General features: G+C 43.1%; 1 protein-coding gene across 10 annotated transcripts in view; it reads left to right on the forward strand.

Moving 5' to 3' along the window:
- Positions 1 to 22,626, forward strand: part of TFAP2B (transcription factor AP-2 beta) — a 67,357-nt gene extending 44,731 nt beyond the window's left edge. For 5 of the 10 annotated variants that reach the window (XM_083495233.1, XM_083495235.1, XM_083495236.1 and 2 more), the window contains one exon: positions 12,133 to 19,026. In XM_083495233.1, the coding sequence (XP_083351359.1) occupies positions 12,133 to 12,433 (301 nt within the window). In that variant the 3' untranslated portion in view covers positions 12,434 to 19,026. Of the gene's footprint in view, positions 1 to 12,132; positions 19,027 to 22,465 lie in introns of those variants that run through there. The other 5 variants (XM_083495237.1, XM_083495241.1, XM_083495234.1 and 2 more) reach the window with 3 other exon arrangements.
- The last annotated feature ends 3,574 nt before the right edge of the window (positions 22,627 to 26,200 follow it).

Genomic DNA, 26,200 nt, shown 5'->3' on the forward strand with positions numbered 1-26,200 from the left:
GCATTAGTCACTTGCTAGTAGCCTCTTCTCTTGCTGTTCTAGAAATATGTGTGGGCAAGACCAAAGATGCCAAAATGTTGCTTTCTTGTCTGATTGATATTTGGCTTCGAAGAAAACAAATAATTGGACAGCCCACAGTTCCTGCATCCAAGCATTGTCAGATTCATGTGGATGGGAGAATAAAAGTTGAAGACGGTGCCAGCCATGTGTTTTGTGTGTAGGGTTCCTACAGTGGTTACTTCCTACAATGGTGGAGAAGCTGTGGCCCTCCAGATGTTGGGTTCAAGTTTCCATGAGTCCTTGCTAGCATGGCCAATGGTTGGGGATCATAGGAGACATAGTCCAGCAACATCTAGAGGGTTACAAGTTCCCCAGCTGTGCTCTAGACACTATGCTGCACTCAGAGCAACTGCTCTAGAAAACCCACGGCAATGCGTATACTTGTCACTGCTTGTCACTGTATTGTCACTGTATCAATGCTTGTCACTGTAAGAGGCTGAGCTGATGACATTAAGGTCCAGGTGCAGTATAGTGTGGACAAGGATGTGTCCAAAGCTTGCCTTCTGGGGTTTTGGCATTGGATTGTGCCGTCACTTCAACCTGAGTGAAATACACCATTCAGCTCACACTTATTGCATGGCTGCAAGGTTGCTTAATGGTGTGGGAGGAAATGTCAGTTTAGAAATGTCAGTTAAACTGCATTACCATTCTCATGCCAACAGATGAAATGCACTCGTTGCATTAATTTTTGCATAACATAAAATTGGCATAACATGACTCCCTTCTTTGCCAGCCCATCTTTCCCTATGAAGGGTGACCTTGGGCCTAAACCCCTGTCAGCAGAAAATTCTTAAGTTGATTTCCATAGGATTCTTGGCTATCCATCCAAGATGACAAAAAATAAATTTCACCCCACGCCTTCCAATGTTTACTGTTAATCATCCATATATCTGACGCTTTTACAGCAGCAGCTTGGGGGGCAGCAGGGGGGTGGAATATTAAATCTGCTGCTATATTTAGATGTCTCTCTCTAGCTCATTGAAACTTTTACAATAGCTTTTCTATTTGTTTGATTTATGCCTCCCTTTGGCTCCTGTGCCATATTGTTTGGTGTTTTATGGCAGGCTTAGGCCTTTGGTAGTGTAGGGCTGCCTGTTTCCCCCCCCCCCCACGTTCTTTCTTGCAGGCAGGCCTCAAACAGATCTCATTTATTTTGTGCCCTAGGATGTGGCTTTCTCCGTTGACAGCGTAATTTAAAGAAATATATGGATGGCTGAAAAATCATTTGCTCAAATTTGTCCAGATGTTTTTTAGACGTGATTGGAATTTGATTGCCCTTTTCCGCAGGGTCAAAAGATATTAATGTCCCAGAACTTTAATTGCTCACAGAGCCTTTGCTCTTTGAAGATGGAAAAATATTTGGTCTGCAAATTTGACATTTCTACTTTTTTCTCCTTTTGTTTCCTAATGGATAAGACGCACATACAAGAACTTTTTCCATCATCTGAAACATTTGATCTGCTTTCAGTTTCAGGACTGCACAGCTGGACCATCCTATTATAATATGGCTCTGTGCCTAACATAACTACCTGACTACTTCACACCATTTATGTCTCATTGTGAACTCTTATCTCATTTGTCATGAATTGGGGCAAATGTTTTTTGTTTAATAATACAACATTTCTTGGCTTAGCAACGCTAAGAAATTTGTATTAGCAACAGACTTTTTTGTGAATGGCTGCTGTCAATTATCACAATCTGTATTTTCTGCATGTCCCCTGTTTTGACATGAATGTTTACAATTCCACCCCACTACTCCACTTGTGTATGTATACTTCAGGATAACCCTTTGTGCATCTGGTGAAGTGGACTGGTGCCCATAAAACCTTTTCCCATGATGAATTTATTAGTTTTAAAGTGCCACAAGACTTGCTGTTCATCTTGTTCTGTTTAGAAGGTCAATATGTATTCAGCACTCTTGCACCTTATTTCTAACCATTTGTATGATAAATAGATTTGGGTGAAATCCATGGGCTTTAAAGGATCATGGTGTGGGAATGTTAAGGAAGGTAGGAGAGGATATATTGTTTTGATATTATCCCTCCTCACTCACACTAGTGAGTAAACAGCAGAGCACATTCCCTTTGCAACTTATTGGAAGCAAATTGATGATTCGTTAGAATCCTTTAATTAAGCAATCCAGTCTGGTTTGTCCAGTCTGGATTGTTCCTGGTAAGTTTCTCCTCTTAAAATAATAATAACACATCACAGTCTTCTTTAAAAGTAAGAATAAAGTGTTTGTTTTTTTAAAAAAGATATTTATTGAAAGTTTTTAAAATATAGCAAAAAATGAAAAAAACATACAAAATAAAAAACAATTAAAAACACACATTAATTTTCAATAACATAACTTCCATACACTTATTTCCTCAGACCTCCTCACACCTCCCCTCCCTGTATTCCAATTCAGTTTGTTAGTTCAGCAAATCCTTACCATTAAACTTTTACCCATTTGTGGATCTTTTTTTTTTATGTCTCCTAAAGCATTACAGCTGGAAACCACTTAGTTTCTATCCAACATCCTTCTAACATTCATTAATTTTACAATATTTCTTTAAATAGTCTTTAAATTTCTTCCAGTCTTCTTTCACCGACTCTTCTCCCTGGTCTCGGATTCTGCCAGTCATTTCAGCCAATTCCATGTAGTCAATCACCTTCATCTGCCATTCTTCGGGAGTGGGTAGATCTTGTGTCTTCCAATACTTAGCGATGAGTATTCTTGCTGCTGTAGTAGCATACATAAAGAAAGTTCTGTCCCTCTTTGGCACCAATTGGCCGACAGTGCCCAGGAGAAAGGCCTCTGGTTTCTTCAGGAAGGTATACTTAAATACCTTTTTCAGTTCATTATATATCATTTCCCAGAAAGCCTTAATCTTTGGGCATGTCCACCAAAGGTGAAAGAATGTACCTTCAATTTCTTTACATTTCCAACATTTATTATCGGGCAAATGATAGATTTTTGCAAGCTTGACTGGGGTCATGTACCACCTGTATACCATTTTCATAATATTCTCTCTTAGGGCATTACATGCCGTAAACTTCATACCTGTGGTCCATAACTGTTCCCAGTCAGCAAACATAATATTATGTCCAACATCCTGAATAAAGTGTTACTCACATTCAGTTCACAGCAGTAATCCAAAGGCAGACTTTATCACGTGTTTACAGTGAAAAGAAGTTTGAGCTGCATATCAGACTTTCTGCTTGTGGGCTCCATCCTATGTGAAGGTTGAGCCATGCACTGACTAAGAGCCAGAAGAGCGAAAGTCCAAGAGTAAGAGTAAGAGAGTCCAAGTCCAAGAGAGAGATGGTTGCGTAGCCAGCCCTTTTATCTGGTCAGCTAGGGCCCTGCCCACCTGCCTGGTCACACACAGGGGAGGAGAATTCAGAGCAGGTATGACAGGAAGTCCTTCTTGTCTGGAGCCACATTCCCCTGTGTGTCCATTCTAGGCAACAGGAAAATATGGAACTTGACTGCTCTAGCAATAATACATCCCACACATGGTACCCTGCCTCAGTAAATAAGTTAGATGGGCTTTCATTCCAGATTGTAGATTGCATCCATTTGTCTGCTTTAATCAAACATGTGTCATATATTCGCTAGCTGCGTTGCATTTAGAAAAAGGGTTTAACTTTACTTGTCACACACTTTGCTACTGTAGCTGAAGTGGAGCTTTGTCAGTGGAATGTTAATGAGCAAAAAGGGCTGATATTCATCCTCCAGGCCCCAATGTGGCCAAATAGTGGTGTATAGAAAGGCAAGGTTGTAAACATCTGTGTGCCTACCTATCTGCTGGTGGAGTCTTAGAAACAGGGGATGGAAACTAGGATTGTAATTTCTGCAGAGGTGAGGATTTTTTTCTCCTATATGACAAATAAATGAATAAATAAAATGTGCCCACCTTTCCATTAAAGGTATGGAAACGTAGCACTATAAATAATGTTTTTTTCTTGAATGTTCTTTGGTGGTTTTGGCTTTGGAACAGCAAAATGATGACGGTTTTCAGAACATATATTACTACGGCAAATGCAGCAGACAGTCCAATTTGATGAGGGATTTGTACTCTTGCCCCCCCCCCGCCCTGTCACCCCACATTTGCCATATTTTTATGGGGCTGCTTCCTATTATACCATAGAAGTCTTATACAATAGAAGAGCTTACCGTTCTGAACACGTTTAATTATCTTCCCATCATCTTGCCCATAACTGAACAGTGAATAAAATATCCCCATGGTTTTAAAATCTTTTTTTCATCATGTGCTAAAGCATTCTTCCTGGTTTATCCTGGTGTGGCTTTTGCTTTCATGCTCTATAGTGGTCTGTGTAGTAGTCTGTGTAGTAGCACATAATGTTCACCACATTGGACTTCAACTGTGTCCTGAGCTGTGTTGGACATTGAGCCACATCAGAGTTAGCTCTGCTGTTTTACTTATTTGCGTGTGTTTAGTTTCTCAGAGACAGAAGAAAAATAGTTGGAGTAGGGAAGAGAGGAAAAGTAATGAAAGGTAGATGTGTAGTGTTACAAATGTAAAAGCAAAATGTAAACTGTAACTGAAGCTCACCAGGGATCTCAGGTTGATGTACAGTTGGATATAAAACACCTGTCCCAAGACTCTGGGTCCTGGGACGGACCCTCTGAGCAAAGTTGGTGAAGCAGCAAAGGTTCATTAATTGCTTGCAAGGATGCGTGTCCAAACCAGGCACACCCAAATTGAGCAAAACACAAGTTTATATCACCTTCCTTTGAGCGAAAAGTTCTGTCCCCTGTCCTCCACTGGGTTACAGCCTATCACAACCTCCCAATTAAAATACTAAAATCTCCTCCCCTGTTGACATCTCCCATTCCCCTGAATTCAGGGACCATTACCCTTAATTACTTTTGCCAAAATAAGAAGCGTGTTCCTATGCTCTCTCACACATCTACCCAAGCAATAAAGCCACATCCCGACCACGCCTTAGGCATACACGAGTCCTACCCTGCTGAAGTGTCTAGATAAACCACATTCTAGCAGCAAGCCACCCTGTTTTCTGGCATTCTAACCCCAAGCACCCAAGCGAGTCTGCGGTTTTTTAGCTGTTGCAACCTTCTACCCAGGTGTTGCAACTGTTTGAGGCCTTCTGACCTTTTATGAAAAAGTGACATTTTCCTTTTCTTACAATTGACAATCTTATTTTCCTCTTCCGACAACCCTGTGAGGTAGATTATTAGGCTGAGAATTAGTGAGTTGTTCAGAAGAATTCATAGCTGAGCAACATTTTGAATGAGGGTTCTTCACATGGCAAATCAATACTCCAGCAGCGGCAGTGCCACATTGTCTCTCCTAGCAAGACATCCTAGAGTACACCACTTGCATCACATCCCTCAAGAATACTTGTACCACTTGGGCTGCTTATTCATAAAACGTGGTCACAGGCCCACTGTGAAATGTGGGCTTGACGTAATGGGTACTGGTTATTTCTGCATTTGTCAAGGCCTTTGAAGATGTGCCCCCAAAGGCTAGGGCTCTTAATGTATTTATTTTTAAGTGTTCATTTAGACTCCAGACTGTAGGTTGAATGATGGTGAACAATGGTGAAGAATGACTGCAATTGTAAAACTAAACAAAATTTTCAGATTTCTGCTGTGTGTGTGCACGCACAGAAGACCTTTGGGGCTTGCTCTGGCAGGTGGCTTATTTGCGTGTTCAGACCCAGAGATCTCCCCCCTAAATAAAGTCACACTTGACTCAAATTTTAGTTTTGGTTTTTGGCAGAATTTAGGCCACAACTTTATTGATTACAGAAAGTGACTGGTTGCATAGGCTCTGGTTCGACTAGCTCCCTGCACACTTGCAGGCAGCGCTGACCCAGGGCACCAGCATAGGTCAGCCAAGGGTGAACACCTGAGGTAGGTGAAAAGCCCAGGAACAGACTATGGTCACCACCCAGATGCCCCCCTGGACTCAGGCACAGGCACAACCCCCTCTCAGGGGTTGACCAAACCAGTTGAGTCCCTGGATTCCTTTAACGGAATACCCTTCTCATAGGGATGGTGAGAGCCTTCTCCCATCCCTATCACCTGAACCAGAGCCTATCCGCAACCTTACAAGTTGTGACGATTTGCTACATGGCAGGCGAAAACCTAAATGGCACCAGCCAATCAGCCAAGTGGGAAAAAATCCTACTGTGTCCCTGGTGTACAGATGACACACAACGGCATAGCAAGATCAATCGCAAAATTGCCCTGAAAGTAGGGAGAGGTGGGCGGGTGTTCTGAATGCACAAGCTGAAAGAGGAAGCTCTGGGTCACGTGCATAGGTATATATAGGTCCCTCAATCTGTTTGGACTGTGCCCCATTGGCCAGATTGAACCCAACATGGAGGGGCCTACCAATGGGGTGCTGTGGCTGTCCAATCTCACCCACCCACAACACAGGAGTTTGGTCTCCAGGTCTCACCGCAGTACGTGCCCTCTTTTAGGAAGGACACGATTTATTGATTTTATACCACTTAATATATAAGAATATCTCTATGTGGTGTACAGAAAATCAAAGCAAAAACATACAACTTAAGCATCAACAAATTTTACAATATTAAAATGTTACCTTGATACAAAATTACTAATACTATAAACCGATGTCATCTCCTCTCTCAGATTCCTGGCTCTCACCCAGGGCCCAAACAAGCTCATATCTCTCCCTCAAAAATCTCACAAAGGGAAGGTTCCTAGAAACTGCTGCTGACATTGCCTAGTCTTTTAGGCTTGTTTTTTATGGGCAGACCCAAGGTGGATGAAGCATCCTCAGGTTGCCCACAACCGTATTCTTTTCCGCAGCCAGCTGTCGTCTCCACACCCAGTTCCAAGTACAGTGGTACCTTTGATTAAGAACTGGAGGTCCATTCTTAACCTAAAACTGTTATTAACTTTAGCTAATGGGGCCTCCCACTGCCGCCGCTGCACAATTTCTGATCTCATCCTGAAGCAAAGTTCTTAACCCAAGGTACTATTTCTGGATTAGTGGAGTCTGTAACCTGAAGCGTCTGTAACCTGAAGCGCCTGTAACCTGAGTTACCACTGTACAGCAGCTTGATGAGTTTCCAAGGGTGGGAAAAGGTTGCTTTCCCACTCACCGTTCTTTTTCCAGCCTTTCCCCTCTTCTCCTTCAGCTGCTTTTTAAACTAAGCTTATAAACTGTGCAAATTACAATGCTTCTGAGTTCAAGGGGAGATGAATAGCAACCTATGATTGCAGTTCTGAGGTTACAGGGAACCAGGCCTTCTCGGTAGTGGCAGCCGTCCTGTGGAACGCCCTCCCACCAGATGTCAAAGAGAACAACAACTACCAGATTTTTAGAAGACATCTGAAGGCAGCCCTGTTTAGGGAAGCTTTTAATGTTTGATGCATTACTGTTTTTTAATATTTTGTTGGAAGCCACCCAGAGTGCCTGGGGAAGCCCAGCCAGATGGGCGGGGTATAAATAATAAATTATTATTATTATTATTACTATGCATGGCAGCGTGAGTCAGGGTATGGCGTCAAAAGAGAGTGTCAAAAGAGGTACATTCATTTAAATATACCTGTGTACTGAAAGCTCCTTAGATTTTGAAGCTTCAGTTCTAAAAATGAGGGTGCACACGTACACACTCCAAGTGTATATCTGTTTGCTACTTGCCTTCTTTTTTTCTCCTGGCATCACAGCAGATAATCATAAAGGGCCAACCAATAATGACCGCTCCCCACTTAAAACGGGAGGCGCCCTTTGCGTGGACGCGCGCAGCCCTGGATCTGGAGCGGCCCCATCAGCATAGGCTTGGCTTTGCCTTCCCTCAGGTGGGATACCTGGAGGTCCCCACCTACCTCAGTCAGTTGTCCAATCCCACCTGGGGGAAGCGTTGCCAAGGAGACCAGGCCAGGTAGGGGGAGGGATTACCTGCCCACACAATAGAGGGAGGATCTTACCTGGGAATCCTCACTTGGCTCCAGAGCTATAATTATAAAGGGCCAACCAATAAACAGAACCACATAAAAGTCTGGTGAGACAGAATGGATCCCTGTGGGTTAGACCTGCTAGTGTTCAGCTTCTGTAACCTGTCACTCTCATGTGCTTCCTTGACTGTATGTCCAGAACGCCACACCTGGAGGCATGTCTGTCACAATTCTCCCCTCCCCTTTGAACTCTGTCTACCCCTAGAAGATATTTCTTGTTAGGTCTTGCACTGCTGGGTTGCTATGGAAGTACCGTATTTTTCGCTCTATAAGACGCACCAGACCACAAGACGCCCCTAGTTTTTGGAGGAGGAAAACAAGAAAAAAAATATTCTGAATCTCAGAAGCCAGAACAGCAAGAGGGATCGCTGCGCAGTGAAAGCAGCAATCCCTCTTGCTGTTCTGGCTTCTGGGATAGCTGCGCAGCCTGCATTCGCTCCATAAGACGCACACACATTTCCCCTTACTTTTTAGAAGGGAAAAAGTGAGTCTTATAGAGCAAAAAATACGGTAATTATAAATTACTACCATCCATTATATTAGATCAGGAATGTCCAAAGTTCGTTTTGAGGGCCTAATCCGGCCCGCCGGTCAGTTTAATCTGGCTCCCACAGGCAGTTCCTTCCCAGGGTTCTAAAAAAAAAAAGTCAACAACTTTGGGGTAACATCCTAAAAAGGTAAACAACTTCAATCCTAAAGAAAGGTCAACAACTTCTTTGGTCGGCCCTCATGCATGTTCACTTCATCAAATCTGGTCCTCCTTAAAAAAGTTTGGGCACCCCTGTGTTAGATTAACACTAGTGAGAGAGCAACAAATCCCAAGCTCAATGTGTGGATAAGCCCTGTTGTCACACACAAGAAACGTGGTGATGAGCCCATGTTTGGGTTTTACCACTTCTGACTGCAGGCCTAGGCTTCCTTCACCTTGGGCATTTCTGCTCACAGAGGGGTTAGCTTGTCAGAAAGAAGACTAAGTAGAATGGTTTGCTCCCTAGTTTCCGCACCACCAACAAATGCACAGAAGACAGTGGGATTCTGCAACTTGTTGCACTTAATGTGTAGTCCACGACCCTTGTGCTAATTTGATAATGCATTTTTGAAAAGAATGGGTTGGGAACAGCAATTAAAACAATTTGACTCCTCTCTTGGCATGGTAACTCCAGCTGAGCAGAATGGATCAGGTATGTAATGTCATGCAAAGGAAGCATTGTGAGCTACTGCTCTGCTTCCCTAAGGTTGGTGTTTATTTCAGAGATATGTGGCTAGCTGCTTGGGTTCATTCCCTGGTCCTTCCCAGTTCAGCTGTGTGTGTGATATTTTGACTGGGACAGATTTGACCAGGAGACAGACTCCTTGCTTACTCCATTCTATGAGTCAGTTGATCTATAATGCCTATGTGGCAACCATTATACTTTTTTTTTTTTTTTGCAGACTTTGAATTTATTTGGGGCACCACACCTCCTACCATGTGGTAGGTTGGCCTTCTTTTGCTCTGACTGCCCTGAAATTTGAATGAGAGATACCACTCAAGCAGTTTAGGAATGTTTTTATTGAATTAGGAAGGTTCACCATTGCAGACTTTGAGAATCCCTTGCATTTTATGTTGTGAACCGCCCTGAGATCTATGGAGGAAGGGAGGTATACAAAATCATTGTCATAGATAAGAGTAGCTGCTGTATTCAAACTACTGCTCTACTGCTCAGCCATGGGCATCTTGGGTAAGCTTGCACAAATCTGTGTTCCTGATCTGTAAAATAAAAACTATAGTGGCTTCCCTCCCTCCCTCCTCCTCCTCCTCCTCCTCCTCCTCCTCCTCCTCCTCCTCCTTCTTCTTCTTCTTCTTCTTCTTCATGTGTTAAATCCATTGTAGCTTAGTACCATAACCACTGCTCAGCATAAAAAATTCCTTCCAGTAGCACCTTAAAGACCAACTAAGTTAGTTCTTGGTATGAGCTTCCGTGTGCATGCACACTTCTTCGGATACACTGAAACAGAAGTTGCCAGATCCTTCTATATAGTGAGAAGGTGGGGAGGGGTATTACTCAGAAGGGTGGTGGGAATGGGTGATTGGCAGATAGCTGAGAAGGATCTGGCAACTTCTGTTTCAGTGTATCTGAAGAGTGTGCTTGCACACGAAAGCTCATACCAAGAACTAACTTAGTTGGTCTTTAAGGTGCTACTGGAAGGAATTTTTTATTTTGACTATGGCAGACCAACACGGCTACCTATCTGTAACTGCTCAGCATGTATGTGCATGGCTTGCTTTCTCAATAAGTTTAATAATTTTGAGGAGGGGAGGGATTATGTGTAAGGAACATATCAGTTCCAGTGCATGGCTTGATTTTTCTCACTAATGTTATCTTCAGATGCCTTTCCCTGCAGTGCACTGCTGTTCTGCTGGTGGCACACTGGAGATCAGATTGAACAGGCTGTTTGAGGAGGGGAGGACTGGTGTGTGCAGTGGTGTTGCCTTGAGGAAACTATTTGACGAAGTTTATTTTATTTAATCCATTTCATCACACACCCACACATCCAGTCTTTTGCTCTGGGGGCTTTTGATCCCTTCTAGCAATGGATTCCCCTTCTAGCAGAAGCTCTGTGAAATGTACTGGAGTTGACACAGAGCTCTGGTTCAAATGATATAACTCCAGCACCTGCTAGAAAATGCTGCACATTTGAAAGTTCAGGTGAAATATTGGCAATGACACGTGTAATGATCACATACAATGCAAAAAGGGGGAAAAGAACAAGTCCGTGTTTTGAAATGACTATAAAATGCAGGTGTGTAAATCCTTCAGGATATGTCAGACAGAGGATAACTGCTGCAAGCAGAAAGCCAGCAGGCAATAGCTCTTTCCCCTTAGAACAAACAAGCCCCCTGAGGACTGGTGTGGCAGAGTGGACTGCGTGTGGGCATGGAGAGTGTTCAGACCCCGCAAGGAATCCTGGGCTTAGCAATTTCACTTGTTTATTTGTTGATATTATTGTATGGTTGGATGTTTAAGACGTAAGGCACCTTGGCAGAGTATCACTTGGAAAGGCAGCTTATACATGTTTCTTTAAACCCAATCAATTCCCTGGTCTGCATGAGGCTCACTGTGGGTGGTGGACAGTCCTGGATCTCCTGCCTTTTAATAGAGCCATTGAGTCTCCCACAATCTTAATTTGCCCAGAGACCCTTGGTTTAATATAAGCAGCAGTTTTTGCTAACAAACTGCAGGTGGGGTGTAGCAGGCCCAGGACATCCTGTCTTCACCCCACAGCCCTGACAGCAAGTTTTTATTGTACTTTTATTTGATCCTTATTGGTATTAATAAGCTGTTTGGTTCTTTGGTGGACTTTGGACCAAAATGTGGCCCTCTGCATGTCTGCCTATATGTACCTCTATAGTATACATATAAATACATACGTAGGTGTTATGTCTATGCCACTGAATGCCAGTAGCCAGAAAACGCAGGTGGAGAGAGTACTGTTGTGCTGAGGTCCTACTTTTAGTCTTCTCAGGGTCATCTGGTTGACCATGGTAAGAACAGGATGATGGGATAGATGGAGTTTTGCCTGGTCCAGGAGGGCTTTTTCTTGTATATTCCATGGCAGGGGTGTCCAACAGGAAGGCTGCGATCTACCTGTCGATGGCTTGATGTACCTGGTCGATTCTGGTTGATCGCAGGACCCTGATTGTCCCCCAAAGAAAGCTCAACAACTCCAGTCAATCCAATGGGTAGATCACTGCCAGTTTATTTATAGTGGGAGTAGATCACGGTCTCTTGGAAGTTGGACACTCCTATTCTATGGAGTCTAAATATATAAATTATAAATAGATAAATTAACGCGCGCTGCTTGCATCATGGGCCTCTGCCCAGAGCCATATTTTAAGCACCTAAAAAGGCCCCTGTCAGTTTCTCAACCTGGATTGTTTGAGGTTAAAATAGGACTCTCCAGCTCTTGAGCTGCTTGGTGGAAGAACATTTCCCTTACATGTTGAGAATTATTTTTATAATTGTAAGGTTGCGCTAAACATGTCTTACAAAGTGTTGAAAATGAAATGGTCTGATCCTGATCAACCTTGGCTCTTGCCATCTGCTCTTTGTCTTCCTCCTCTGCAGGCAACTTTGTAAAGAATTTACGGATCTCTTGGCCCAGGACAGGACACCCATTGGCAATAGCAGGCCCAGCCCCATTTTGGAACCTGGGATTCAGAGCTGCTTGACTCACTTCAGCCTCATCACTCATGGCTTTGGGTCCCCAGCCATATGCGCTGCCCTGACTGCTCTCCAGAACTACCTGACTGAAGCTCTCAAAGGCATGGACAAGATGTTCTTGAACAACAACTCTGCTAACAGGCACACTTCTGGGGAAGGACCAGGTAGTAAAACTGGAGACAAGGAAGAGAAGCACAGAAAATGAAAAAAAACAAAAAACAAAAAACAAGGAAGCTAATGAAATTAGGGGAAAAATAAATAAAAGGAAAAGCAGAGAGAGAAATCTTTTTAAACAAACATTTTAATTTTAGCTTTAAAATATTGGATTGGGCTTTGGAAGAATTATACTAGGTAGGTCACACCCACATTTTATTTTATTTTAAAGGAAGTAAGGTCAGAGACGCACAATGGAAACAGGAACACAGAGGCTCAGTGGCTTTTGCAAAGGAACTTTTGAAGACAACTTCAAGGAATTTCCACTTCTGTTCTCCTGCAATCTTTTTGTGATAATTGGGGAGGGTGTGTATGAAAAATGTCAATAATAGGTAAAAACAATCAATAACTTATTGGAAGAATCTTTTTGATAATGTTGATATGTTGGCCGAGATACATAGTCTGTTTCTGTATAATTGTTATTTTTCAAAAAAAAGAAGAAGTCTATCTAAAGTAGAAAAATCAAAAAAACTAAGGGATAGATTTATTTTATATGGGACTGTCCCATTCAGAGCAAAGTGTCCTGTTTTCAGCTCAGACCAACTGTAGCCCCCTGACTTGGGTGATGTCTTGCCATTGCCACTCTGTGTCATCAGAATGCCCAGGCCTAAGCTCTACCAATAGTCTCTGGCTTGCAGATTTCTTCACAGTGGGTTGAGGTAGCAGGAAATGAGAGCTCTGGGTCTGTTTAGACTAGAAACCATTATGGGGAAACCTAAAGCAGTGCATTTGCATCTAACAAGTTCACGTTCTGATGAAGTTAGAACTATTCTTACTTGGAAGAGTATTTCAAATAATGTTAGCTAAAAAGACAGTTATCGAGTGTCCCCATTTTCAATACAGACTACCTAAATTTCTGGGTTTACTGAAAACTAGATACTTTACATATTTATTCCTAAAATTCTGAAGCTGCAACTTTGCAAGTTTCACTGGCTGTTAGGATGTGTAAAGTTTGCATACAGGATCCAATGAGATTTTGATAACAAGGCGGTGAACTAACTTGGAATTAGGTGGTAACCTCCAGCATAACATTTTTTTCAAAATGGAGATGTACATGTGAAAAAATATTATACAGGAATGCAAAAGCTCTGAACAGAAGAGGGGATGCATACTACATTCTCCTGCTTCTGGATTATTCTTTTTAAATCCAATATACACATTTTGCATTCATATATAACTTTTTTATGTATTTCTACTCCATGAAGGTCAAATGCTACATAGAACTGATCCTATGTTTGAAATCAATATGACCTATTTCCAAGTCCAGTTGCTGCAGTCTGACAATCCCTTGTAGAGGCAGGACTTCGGATGTGCACACAAATCTCTCCTGTTTGCAAGAGTTTCCTTTGCATTGCAATGAAACCACCTATCTCATTTGAGCAGATAGCTCAGTGGGCCCCACGAGAATTGTACATGGAGGTGCGCCACTGAAGTGAACGGGAGCTTCTTGTGTGCATTCAAGTGCAGAGAACTGGCTGTTCTAAGACTGGGAACAATATGCTTAAGACAGAGGTGCCAGTCTGCTAATTGCTACTCTGAATGGATATTGGCTAATTCTCAACAATTCAGTTTGCTCTTTTTAATATGTCTCAGACTGCTCTCTCTCTCTCTCTCTTTTTAAAGAAGTATTAGTAACAGGAATGTCTTGATGAGTATGTGATTTCCTTCTCAGGAGTATGTACCCTTTTTATTTTCTTCTGTTTCCCAAAGCTTTGCCCGCTTGGCTTATGAGCTTCTTCAAAGAGGACTAGAACTCCCTACACATTTCATCAGGTACAGAGATGAAAATCCACAATTCTGACACTTTTCTTTTCAAATCAAAGCCAGTTGTTTTGGAATTCCGCAGGTGTACTTCTTTAAAGAAGCTCAAAGGGAATAGATTAAGCAAGGCAAAGGCAGCTGAATGGGCAATGTCATATTGATAGGCAAATGCTAATCTATCCAATATATAGAAAAGATTTGGGGAGGGCCAATAATATTTGATGCACAGAATAACACAGGTTTGCTAAGTGTCTTTAGAGGAGAAGGAGGGGACTGAAGGATTCTTGAGCATTTCCAGTAGCTTTGTTTAAGGAAGTCTCTTTTCCCCAGGTTATTAAATGAGTTTGCAGTTCTTGGTTTAGAAAAAACAACATGTCTTGGGATGAGGGCAATCAACCAAATTCCAAGCATTTGCAGAAATTTAAGTGCATTACAGTATATTTTATAAATGAGATTTTAAAAAGCTCCCCCCTCCCTTGTTTGGAATACCTACTAAAGTTATACTTCAGTGAAAGAAGATGAATTTTACCTTGCATGTTATCAGCTTGGAAATACCTTGTTGACTTGATAATGGCTATGGTGTTTCATGCATTTTGAAAAATCATTTCCCTTTTGTCACAACCGCTTATGTCTATACATCATTTTGACTTAACTTACTGAATTCATGCTAGGAGATGAGAATAGGATAAACACATTACCATGGCTGTAACTTCCATTATTTTTGGTAGAACTTTGTTCTCCTTAAGCGAACACTTATGGATGGGGTCCATCTGTTTCACAGGGTAGTGTTTTACGTTTGGAATTCAGTTTTCAAAAGCAATCTGGGTCCTTGTAGTTTTTAATTTTAAAAATATGAAGGTTATTTCTGACAATGTAAACTTCAAGAGTACAAGAAGTGACCAGTGCCCCAATTGAAATGGCTGCACATGTCTGTTTCACTATGTGTATAAATATTCAACACATATTCAGCATACTGGAGTTCTGTACGGCATATACACACAGTGAAATATGCATGTGTAGTTGCTTGAAACATGAAGACGTACATTCTGAATTCATCACCTACTGTGTTCCAAACAGTATCATGCACAATGCAACTGCTGAATTACGTACACTGTGTTTTAGAACTGGTCCCTAAGATCTCATTTCCAACCTTTATAAACCATAAAGTACTTGAAATTAAGCCAATACTTTCCCATTGGATATTTCTGCCTGCACCATGAAGTAAACTGTGTGTTGTTATTTGTAATCAGACATATTCAGAAGATGATTAACTTGGAGTACCTGTATATTGGATGTGATCAATTATCTAGGAAGCAAGTTTAATCAAAATGAGTAGACCTTCCTATGGGCCTTGGTCTAAATCTAAGTATTTCAGTTCAGCTGTGAGTGGAGCTTTACACATTAATCCTAAATGCACACCTGTATGCATGTGAATTTGCAATATTGCCAAGTTATGGTGCTGGTCCTCAAGTTGCTAATTTTAGAATGTCACTAGAACAAATTATGCAGGAGAGACTGAGCATAGTACTCTACAGCAGTATTGGAACCCAGACTGTCATACAATTCATGAAATGAGTTGATTAATCATATGAGTTTTAGTTGATTCATTGATTAAATGTTGGCCAAAACAATTGCCATGAAGCAAGAAGCATAGGTTTGCTTTTAGATAGTGGACACCATCTTATCTGATGCATTTTCTCCTATTTGAGAGAAAAGCAAGAATTAAGATGATGTTTAATATGGTGTATTGTTTTAATACTTTCCAAAGAATCAGGAAACGTTTAAAATATTAATTGATTAAATTCAGGCCCCCTAGTTGGAACTACTATCAGTCGGGCTGCTTTAGTCCAACCAAAGTTGGTCCCATTTAGTTTTGGGGAGAATCAAGCATATGTTTAACTTGTTCCTATTGAAATCAATGGGACTGTAATGTGCTTAACGTTGACTAAACCTCACCCCATACTTTTTTGCTTCCTGTATTTCTGAAATCTACATTCTGTCTGTGTCTTTTGTACACTGTACCATCTCAAAAGAGGGAGGAAGAAAGTAAATGTACCTTTATTTGCAGTTGTTACCCTAAAGGGCACTTTTGAGGAGCTGAAGACAGCTGCGATAGTAATTAATGCTTTCCGGTTCTCATATTTGTTAGCTCTGACTCCGTACACTATCTTGGACAATTTATAAATGTAACAAAATCACCTTTATGCATCACAAGAATAATTTACTATGTTTCAGTCCACTGATCTGAACATGCCTTGCACAAGAAAGAACCCAAACTTAATATCTTTTAAAAGGCCACCTGAAGAAATATTTCAGTGACTAAAAATAAAATAAAATCTAGGATAACTATTAACACTGAACTGAGGGAAACATTGTGGCACAAAAAGCAGAAAATCTACAAAGTTAAATGAGGAGGTGTTTTGTCCTACTTGTAAATAGGGAGCAAAATCTTTCTAGTTTATACCGCAGACATGTTCACCCTCCAAACTTAAACTTGCAAACTTTGTGGACAACAATGCAAGGAACCCCAAGAGAGATGTTATACAGAAGTCTTAGCTCTCTTCAAAACCGTATTGACCAAATATATTTCTTTCTTTTTGTTAATCAGCAACCAGTTATAGTCAAACTGTCCTTAGGATGTAGGTATTGAGGCGGTCCCTGTGGTGTCCCCTCCAGATGCTGTTGGACTGCAACTCGCATCAGTCCTGATCATTGGCCATGTGGAGTAGGGCTGGTTGGTTTTGTAGTCTAGTCACAGCTGGGAGGCACCATGTTGGCTGCTCAGTGGTTACAACACCTCACAAGACAGAAGCAAATCTCAGGGTTCTCCTGCCTCCTTTCATTTGACATTTTCCCCCAGTTAAAGCATCTGTGTTTACAAATTCTTCCTTGGCATTGACACTAGAATGGAGCTTAGAATCCTAAAATCATGGAGCAGTGTGCACATGTTGACTGAAAACCATGGGGCTGGGGTTGCCAACATGGCACAGAAGTGCCCTTAAGAATAGCCAGTGGCACTCACAAAGTCTCTGAGACCCCTCCCCTGTCCTCTTTGTCACGAGGTGGCATAGCTTATTACCTCCCCCTCCCCCACCACTTGAAAAGCATACAGAGGAAGGAGGATGTTGGAAGAGCCTTAGCTCTTTCCTATTTCTGTTTCAGCTCCATGTGCTTCTTAAGGCTCAGGTCAACATGTGAACAAAAAGCCGAGCAACCAAGAAGGCAGGAGGGAAAGGAGATCCATCTAGGAGACGGGGGCAGGAAAGGAGAATAGCCAGAGGGGATAAAGTGGTGCACCACAGGAGCTGGGAGAGAAAATGCCACAGCATGAAAGCATGGACCCTAGGCATACTGGATACTCATATTTTTACACCTTTCAGAATGTGTCCACAGCTGTGTTCTGTGATTTGGGTGTGTTTGTTGGCATCCTGTGTAAAAACCGTGAAGATCTGTGCCTTCGATGTTTTTGTAGTGCTGGAAAGTACCGGATCTGTAATTTTTTTTTTACTGTGTAGTCTACCACTGTAATCTTTCACTTCTTGACTGTGCTTTTTGTTGGGAGGGGATAAGCAGGGTAAATTCATGGAAATTCAAGAGGCCCTTTAAAAATTCTGCTGGAACCAACTTTAACTCTGACCTGGAAAGACTGAACCAGGGAGGGAAGCAGAGAAGCAGCCACAGAGGATGTTGCCCACAGAACTCTCTCAAAATCCCCAATATGCCTGTGGACCCAAAATTCTTGGTGATGCCTGCCCATAGGGACGTATACCAATTCTGAGCATTGCTCCATTTAACTCACTACTGTCTATAGCAGCTTTCCCAAAACTAGTGCCCTCCAGCTATTGTTGAACTATAATTCACATCAGTCCTCACCGTCAGCCATACTGGCTGGGGCTGATGGAGAGTGGAGTCCCACAACATTTGAAGGACACTAGGTGAGGCAATACTGAACTGTACGGACTGGCAATCTCCAGGGTTTCAGACAGGATTCTTTCCCAGCCTTCCTGAAGATGACTGGGATGGAACCTGGGACCTTTTGCGTGCACCCAGCATGCACTACCAGTGAGCTACATCTCTTCCCTACACTTTATGATAGTTTTATTCCTTATTTCTCAAGTGTGCACTCAGTTGCCTCTGCTGCTAGAAGCTGATAATCTGACTCCTCTTTCTCTAAAAGTTATGTATGTTGTTTTTCCTCAAAGAAACCATATTTATCCAGTTTCATAGATACCTTGAGTATGTGGAGAGTCTATATAGTACCAGAAATTTAAAGGGTCACATTATATATACCCTGGCCTGGCTTGCTGCAACAGCAGCATTTTAAAATAATGACCATCTACATACCTGGGGGTAAATGGCTGCCATCTTAAAGTCATTCATGAATAAATTCCATTGGTCTAAATGAGATTTATTCATGGATAAATGATAACTCTTGGTACTTTTTTATTAAAAAGACAAGCAAAAAATCCAACAACCCATGAAGTGATCTCCAGTCTCTTCAAACAACATGGCACCTAAGCACAGCCTTTAGAGTTCTGCTGACCACCTAAAAGGATTTACATAGCATCACCAATTCTTGGGTCTTGCTTTCTACATTTCAAGGGATGTTGCTAAACCATTCATTTGGGTACCTCCATAAATTGCATTTATGGCATCTAGTGGTGGTGGAGGAGGAGCATAAGAAGTTGCCTCTTCCACTATCGTCCAGGCAGCTGGTAAAACTTGAACATTTTCATTTTAGAGTGGAGAACCTAACTGATTGCCAGCAACGTCGACCAAAACATTAAGATCTAGACAGAGATGCCAACTGAGCAGAACCCCCCCCCCCCAAACAAAAAACCTACTCTGGCCTGCTTGTGAACCCATAACAGCTACCTGGTATGCAGGAATGAGTAGAAGTGTGAGAAGATGAAACATATCGCTTATTCATTCTCACATATTAAGTTGCTACTAAAGGCACAAGTACTAGGGCTGGTACAAAAGCTGGCAATCCTAATCCCAGATAATGATTTCTACTTAAAAGTAATGGAATTAAAAGCTATGATTTACACACACACACTCTGTGGGGATGGCTGGTAGTAGCAGATAGCCACTGATAACCTTGCTGAATTTGTATACAACCTTTTTAATGGCAGAGCTCCTGTGCCTGTTGATTAATGGAAATCCAGAATGGGAAGTTTTCCCTTTGCTGCAGCTGCCTGCTGGGGATACTTCACATGCTCAATTTCTACCTGCCTCTATCATTAATGGGGCTATTAAAGGAAGGGGTGGGGAGAGCTGACCAGGTAAGCTTCTTATAAATTTTCATATTTATTCAGGGCCTGTAGACACCTACGTTTCTCATGAGGATTACACCTAAGAAACAGGTTTTGCCCCTCACTGGAGAGCCAGAGCCAGATCTCAGTGGCAAAATTGTTTTTATTGTTGAGTAACAGGTAAAATGGCTCCTAGTTTCCAAAACTTGAAAGTGCTGCATAACTATTAATAGTGCAATCTTACACATGTCTACTAAGAAGTAAGTTGCACTGAGCTCAATGGGACTTGATCCCAGTTACACATGTATAGGATTGCAGCTGAAATTACCATGCATTTCCAATGTCCTTTTTACACTCCCTCCCCCACAACTCCTGGTAAACAATTTCCACTGTCCCTTCTTCATTTCATTATCCTCTGACTTCCTTATTCATTCCATCTCCTCTGAAACGAGCACACACACACACACACACACACACACACACACACACACACACACACATATCTGCCATTTTAGGCTTATGCTCCATGCATTTGACAAAGTGAAATTTAGCCCATGAAAGCTCATGCCATTAAAAGAAAGCTGGCCTTTAGGATGCCACAAGATCCTTCATTCTTTTTGCAACTCAGTAGAGGACACTTTTGCTATCACTGCTGGAAAAAGCTTTGTTGGTTAGGTTTTTGCCAGTTATACAACTGTCAAATGTACAAAGACTCCATACTATGGGAAAGACCCTAGGGATCAAGATTGCCCTGCTGTCATATTGGAAGCAAATGGATAAATTGTGCCTTTTTAAACAATGAGAAGTAAGGTTGTACTGTTACTTTTGCATCCAGTCCTAAACACCTTTCACTTGGGAGGGATTTGGTTTAAATAAAAAATCATTTCAAGGCTATGCATTTAGGATCATGATGTGCTCATGGACAATAGTGCAGTGATCCTGATCTTAGTAATCAAACTACCTATTACATGCAGGCAGTGTGATTTCTTACCCTCCACCCCAAACTTTAAAAAGAGAGAAAGAAAAGGGAAATCAGTAATCTTATGGGGAGGGGGTGAATAGAAAGGGACTATTTAACCCTTTGCTCTCATGACAATTTCCCATTCAAAATTGCCCCACTCAAGTGTCTCTCCATTGAAGAAGGTAGTCCATGAAGGTAGTCCATGAAGGTAGTCTCCATTCTTCACTAGGGAAAGAAGTCAGACAGTTAATTGCTTGCCCCAAGGCCAGAATGAAGGAAGTTGAACTTGCACCTCTCACCTTTTCTGCTTTCCTGCTCAGCCCTTTTCTCCTTCTCTTCTTGGCACCTTCCATTAATACATCTCTCTAGTGCCATCTTTGCCAATCTGGATTTCTCCAGATGTTTTGAACTACAGATCTGGGCCACCACGGCCTGGGGGCAGATGGAAGCCGTAGCCTGAATTATCTGGAGAGCACGTGGTTGGGGAAGGGTGCTCTAGGAGGAGAGGCCTTGCAAATAGTTGGAGAAACAAAGAACCCTTGAAGGAGAAGTGCATATGCCCTTGGCAATGCCATTTGCCCCTTTAGGAACAGATACAAGAACAGCCAAGCGCCAGTGTCCATTCAACTTTCCTTTTTGCTAGATTATCAGTTAGGCTGCAGCCTTATGCCTGCTTTCCCTGGGAGTGATCTACTTGCATTTAACTGAGCAGGCTTGCATTACTTCTGGCTAGGCAGGTATACAGTTAGATTGTTAGTTCACAGAGCACCAGTTCAGGGCTGAGCATTACCAATCCTGTGTCTTGTTGCTAAGTGACTTGCTCTCTTAGGAGTGTGCAGGATTGCAGCTAAACATCTGAATAAACACACTTTTAGTTGATTGCCTAAGGTGCTTTCTTGACTGTTTGGCCAACGTCCACCACCAGCCTCCCTCTGAGAACAATGTAGGCCTCCCTATGTGTCTAATCAAATGCAATTTTTCTCTTCTGAGTCATGATGAAAATAATTTCTATTCCTCTTTTTTTGGAGGGAGGGGTGTTCTTAAAACCCGTCTTGTTGAATCAATGCATGTACATAGTTTGTTTTGGGATTTTTTATTTTTATTTTGAGGCCATCAGCACTGAATACCCTTTTCTGAAGGACAGCTCTGATTAAAATCAATCTTCTACTCTTAACATTTCAATATATGCAATTAATGAATTAATGTTTTAATTGCACTGATGAATGTTCTTGGCCATGTTTATAAAATATTATTTCTCCTGGTTGACGTTTATTCCAATATTATATCATGCCCATGTGTTGTTGTTTTTTAAAAAGTTTAAAACAATCATGTGACTTAGAGAACTGCAGATGGCTAAAGTCAACCTCCATAGTGTAACCCTTTGCGTGCCAGCGTGTCTATCACCACTCTATTAAGCTCATTTATGTGACAGTGAATCACGTTGCATTCAGTGGGTTGCACGTTCCAGCAATGAGTTTTAGGAAGCAAGGTTTGAAGCTGAAATTATAAGACAAATAGATATACCGAATATAGGAGTGTGAAATCTACAGTCTCTCCTTTCTATGCCAAAATCGAGTCCTTTATTTAAATCAAAGCAAAACCAACATCTACTCTTCTTGAATAGTCTTTCCATAAAAATGAAAAAATGTCATCGGTTTTAGCGACTCTCAGAAAAGAAGGGGGGGCAAACGCGGAGAGGCATTCAATGATGAGTTTGTATATATTTATTTATGCTTAATTTAACGGGATTGTGTAAATATGGCGAGCAAGTAGTTTTGGGGTTATTTATCTGTGACTATACCTCTGTGAATGGGTGGGGAATTTAAACCAAGAAGAAGAAAAACGATCAAAAAGACAAAAAAAATTACAAACGCTTGACTCTAGATAGTACCCAATCTGATCTTTTTTCTGTTCTTTATAGACAAGCTGTTATGGTAATGGGTAGAAATTGGTTTCTTGTCCAGTGATGACCTGATTTACATAAATAATAATAATACGAATTTAAAAAAAAGAAGATTGTTGTGTTTTGTTGTATTTTCCTCTTCAGATATTTTTTTCCCTTTTTTAAAAACTATGTTGGTGCTGCTTCATTTCTGAAGATGGATTTACTTCCACAGCCAAGACAAAATCTTTTCTTTCCCAATCTGGACTTTGGGAAATTCAGGACCCGGTTCTACAGTGGAAAGAAATAAACGTTGCTTCTCAGAAGTGCTGCCCCGTTGACTGTGTCTGATTCCTCTCCCAAGTCGCCTGCGACCCTAGGCCGCTGCCCCCCTCCCGCCTCGCCCCACACCTCGGCTTTCCTGTCGCCTCCGCAGCGCAGACTTGCCTGGAGGGCGGCTCTTCGCGAGCGCGTTGCCTTCCAGGGATCCCGGGGAACTCCGGTCCTCGCTCGCTCCACGCTCGGGGCGCGGCGGACGCCAGCTGCGCTTTGGACGCGCGCTGGGCAGAAGCCGGCGGCGCCCGCGAACTCCTTTGGCAAAGGAGCAGGCCGGCTCGCTCCCGCCCAAAGAGCTGCTTCCAGTCTAATGGACACATGGTCGGCCTCTTCATCCTCACCAGTCAACGAAAGCACCGCAGATTAGGAAGGCAAGCCTTCCAACACACAGAGCCGGCCCACCCCGAGGCAAGGTGAGGCAACCGCCTTAGGCGGCAGCAGTTTGAGCCTCCAATGAATGCATGGCCTGCTACCACTGCCCTTAGGGCAGCAACAGCTGAGGGGGGCTTCTTGGAGGCCGGATTCCTTCGCAGCCCCTCATCCCCCTGCTGCCTCTACAGCGCCTCTTGGCGAAGAGGAGCCACTGCCAGTCTCCTCCCACCCTGGTTCCAGAAGTGGATCTTCACTCCTCCTTCCCTGGTAGGGGAGAAGCGCACCATTTTGCGGTTTGCCACACGGCCACGCCCCCTCTCCCCCCTCTCCCTCCCCACACAGAAGAAAGCCTACTCCGAAGCAAGTCCCATTGAGTTCAATGGAATTTACCCCAAGTCAGAGTTTCTGCATTGCAGCATTAGTTTCCTAAACGCTCCATTCTTCACCATGCCTAAAAGAACAAACTGTAAACACAAACACAGAGAGATACCTATAACCATACAAACAGCAACCCCCCCCCCACTCCCAGTCCAGTGTGAAAGGATTTGACAGTCCAAACAGAAATATCCTCGGAACTCCACTCCGGGCCCTAAAAATTATGAAATAGAGGTCCAATAGTATTATATTGCTTCAAAGTACGCTACTCAGTTCAGTTTCTTGGTCTGATGGCACAATCGACTGAGCAGCTGATCCCTCTTTTCCCCCGTTGAAGTAGCTTGAAGATACCGCATTCTGGAAAACGTTCACACGGTCGGTCTGGATTCAGCGAAGCCTGCTCACCCCTCATTCGGTCCCGTTCAGTTTTAGAGCCAGTCAAGTTAAGGGAAGGTTAGAGAATTGATTGAAAGCGTTACCATTTTCCAGCCCACGAAGAAACTCTCCCCCTTCCTCCCCTTAATACTCTCCATTATTCTGTAGGATGACTTTATTGCTCAATATTCAAAATATCACGCAGAGAGGGGGGGGGTCGGGGGGATTCTCTCCAGTTTTATGAGCCTGAATCCGAGCAACGGTTTTTTGTTGTTGTTTTGTCCCCGCCAAACATCCCCGCGGCTGGTGTCACGGTGTGACCTACTTTGAAGCCTCTGGAAAGGACCACGTTTGCATTTTACAGCTGCAATAAAAAAAGACATATATTGGGAAGAATCCTGTATAGTAGACAGTGGAAGGGAGCGATTGCTAGGCGAAGGTGCATCCCGATTCTAAACACATTTGCCAGGAAATGCGATCGATTTCCAAGTCAATGCTTAGAATCAGAGAGAGGGAAAGGCGTCTAGTCTAACCCGATGCAGGAAATCCGCTCTGAAAGGTGTTGACCACCCAACCCCCGAAGCAGAGTTCTTCAGCGTCCGAGGCAGTTTGGCCCACAAACAGAAATACCCGCCTAGGAAAGGCTAACGCAGGTTCCTGAATCTTTCTGATTTCTGTTACACTGTAAATGCGTTTCCTCTTTGCTAGTCTCCGCAGAGCGTCCTTCCAAATACGGTTGGTTTCCTAGGCAGCGGCCTGGAAAGGCCTAGATGGATCCTAACCCTGCCCTGCCGGCCTCTACTATCGGCGCGAGACTTGCTGCCAAGGGGTTCAGGCGCCCCAATTTAGGTGCAAGGGATGCGCTTGCCGTTTTAGGCTGAGCTGTAAGGGCTGGGTACACACGACCTTCAGAACACATTCCAAGCACACGGGAAGAGTTCTGGGCACTGTAGTTTAGCCTGCACAGAGTTTCAATTCGAACAACCCTTAACAGGCGACAGTGCGCAGAATTCTCTGATGGGCTCCGAATGCGAAAGCGAGAGACCCGGGCGTCCTTTCTCATTCCTGTTTCCCGCCTCGCAGCAGGAATGGTTCTGAAGGGAACTTTCTGAATGGAACGCCCCCAAAGCCCCCAAAGGACGCCGCGCTCCGATTGGCTGGCAAGCACGAAGGGAAGTTTGGTTTGTGAGCGAGGGAAGGGGTAAAAAGCGAAAGCAATGAATGAGCTGCCCAGTGGCGTAGCATGGGGGGGTGCAGGGGGGGCCGGCCGCACCGGGCGCAACATCTGGGGGTTAGGGTTAGGGAGCGCAAATTACTTGCCTTGCCCCGGGTGCTGACAACCCACGCTACGCCACTGGAGCTGCCCAGTCCACTGTCGTCCCTCCACGTCTGAAAGAAAAAGGGCGCAGCCGATTTAGAGAGTAGACCCATAGATAAAGCGACTCTCCTTAGATTGCATCGCAATAACAATTTAATAGCGTCGGCACGGAGAGGGGAATATTCTTCCTCGGGGTTTTGTCCCCACACACTGCCCCACAGTTAGACTAAAGTTGGTGGGAACCTGAGCCTCGGCACCACCATCAGAAGCACCTCATAAATGCGCATATCTGCGCATCAGTAAACGCCTCTCATTTTAGAGTGACTAGCCCAGCCGCCTCGACTGGTGGGCGGGTAATAAGTCTGAAATAATAATTGAATCAATAAAAAACTAATTTTGAGGGATCTGGGCCACCAGTGTTTGACAGTTAGGAGAACTGGGTTTTCAGCTGTTTCTTTCTTTCTTTCCTTCTTTCTTTCTTCTTTTCTTTTTAAAAAAAAGTTATTGAAAAAGTATGAAGGTATTTTCTTATTTTAACCTGGCAGTACGTTCCACTGAAATAAAACAAAAGGCCCCGATCTAGCCATTATTTGTGACCCGAGTCCTATCGGAAGCAATGGAGAGCAGCAAGTTCCTGGCAACCGACTTTGCCGCATTGTTTTCTATGGGACGGTCACAAGAAGAAGAAGAAGAGTTTGGATTTGATATCCCGCCTTTCACTCCCCTTCAGGAGTCTCAAAGCGGCTAACAATCTCCTTTCCCTTCCTCCCCCACAACAAACACTCTGTGAGGTGAGTGGGGCTGGGAGACTTCAGAGAAGTGTGACTGGCCCAAGGTCACCCAGCAGCTGCATGTGGAGGAGCGGGGAAGCGAACCCGGTTCCCCAGATTACGTGACTACCGCTCTTAACCACTACACCACACTGGCTCTAACTTAAGTCCACAACTAACTTAAGTGGACTGGAGCTACGTGTTTAGGATCCGGATGTAGGATCAACATTGGAATGAAACGTAGAGGTGAGCCGCCCTTCTCTTAATAGGAAATCCAATCTTCCTTTTCATCCTTACGGCTCTGTCCCGTTCGTTTTATGTTATGTTGATAGAACCCCACCAATAACTTACCTT

Source organism: Podarcis liolepis, assembly GCF_965112155.1.
Source record: "Podarcis liolepis genome assembly, chromosome: 3".
Classification (NCBI taxonomy): domain Eukaryota; kingdom Metazoa; phylum Chordata; class Lepidosauria; order Squamata; family Lacertidae; genus Podarcis; species Podarcis liolepis.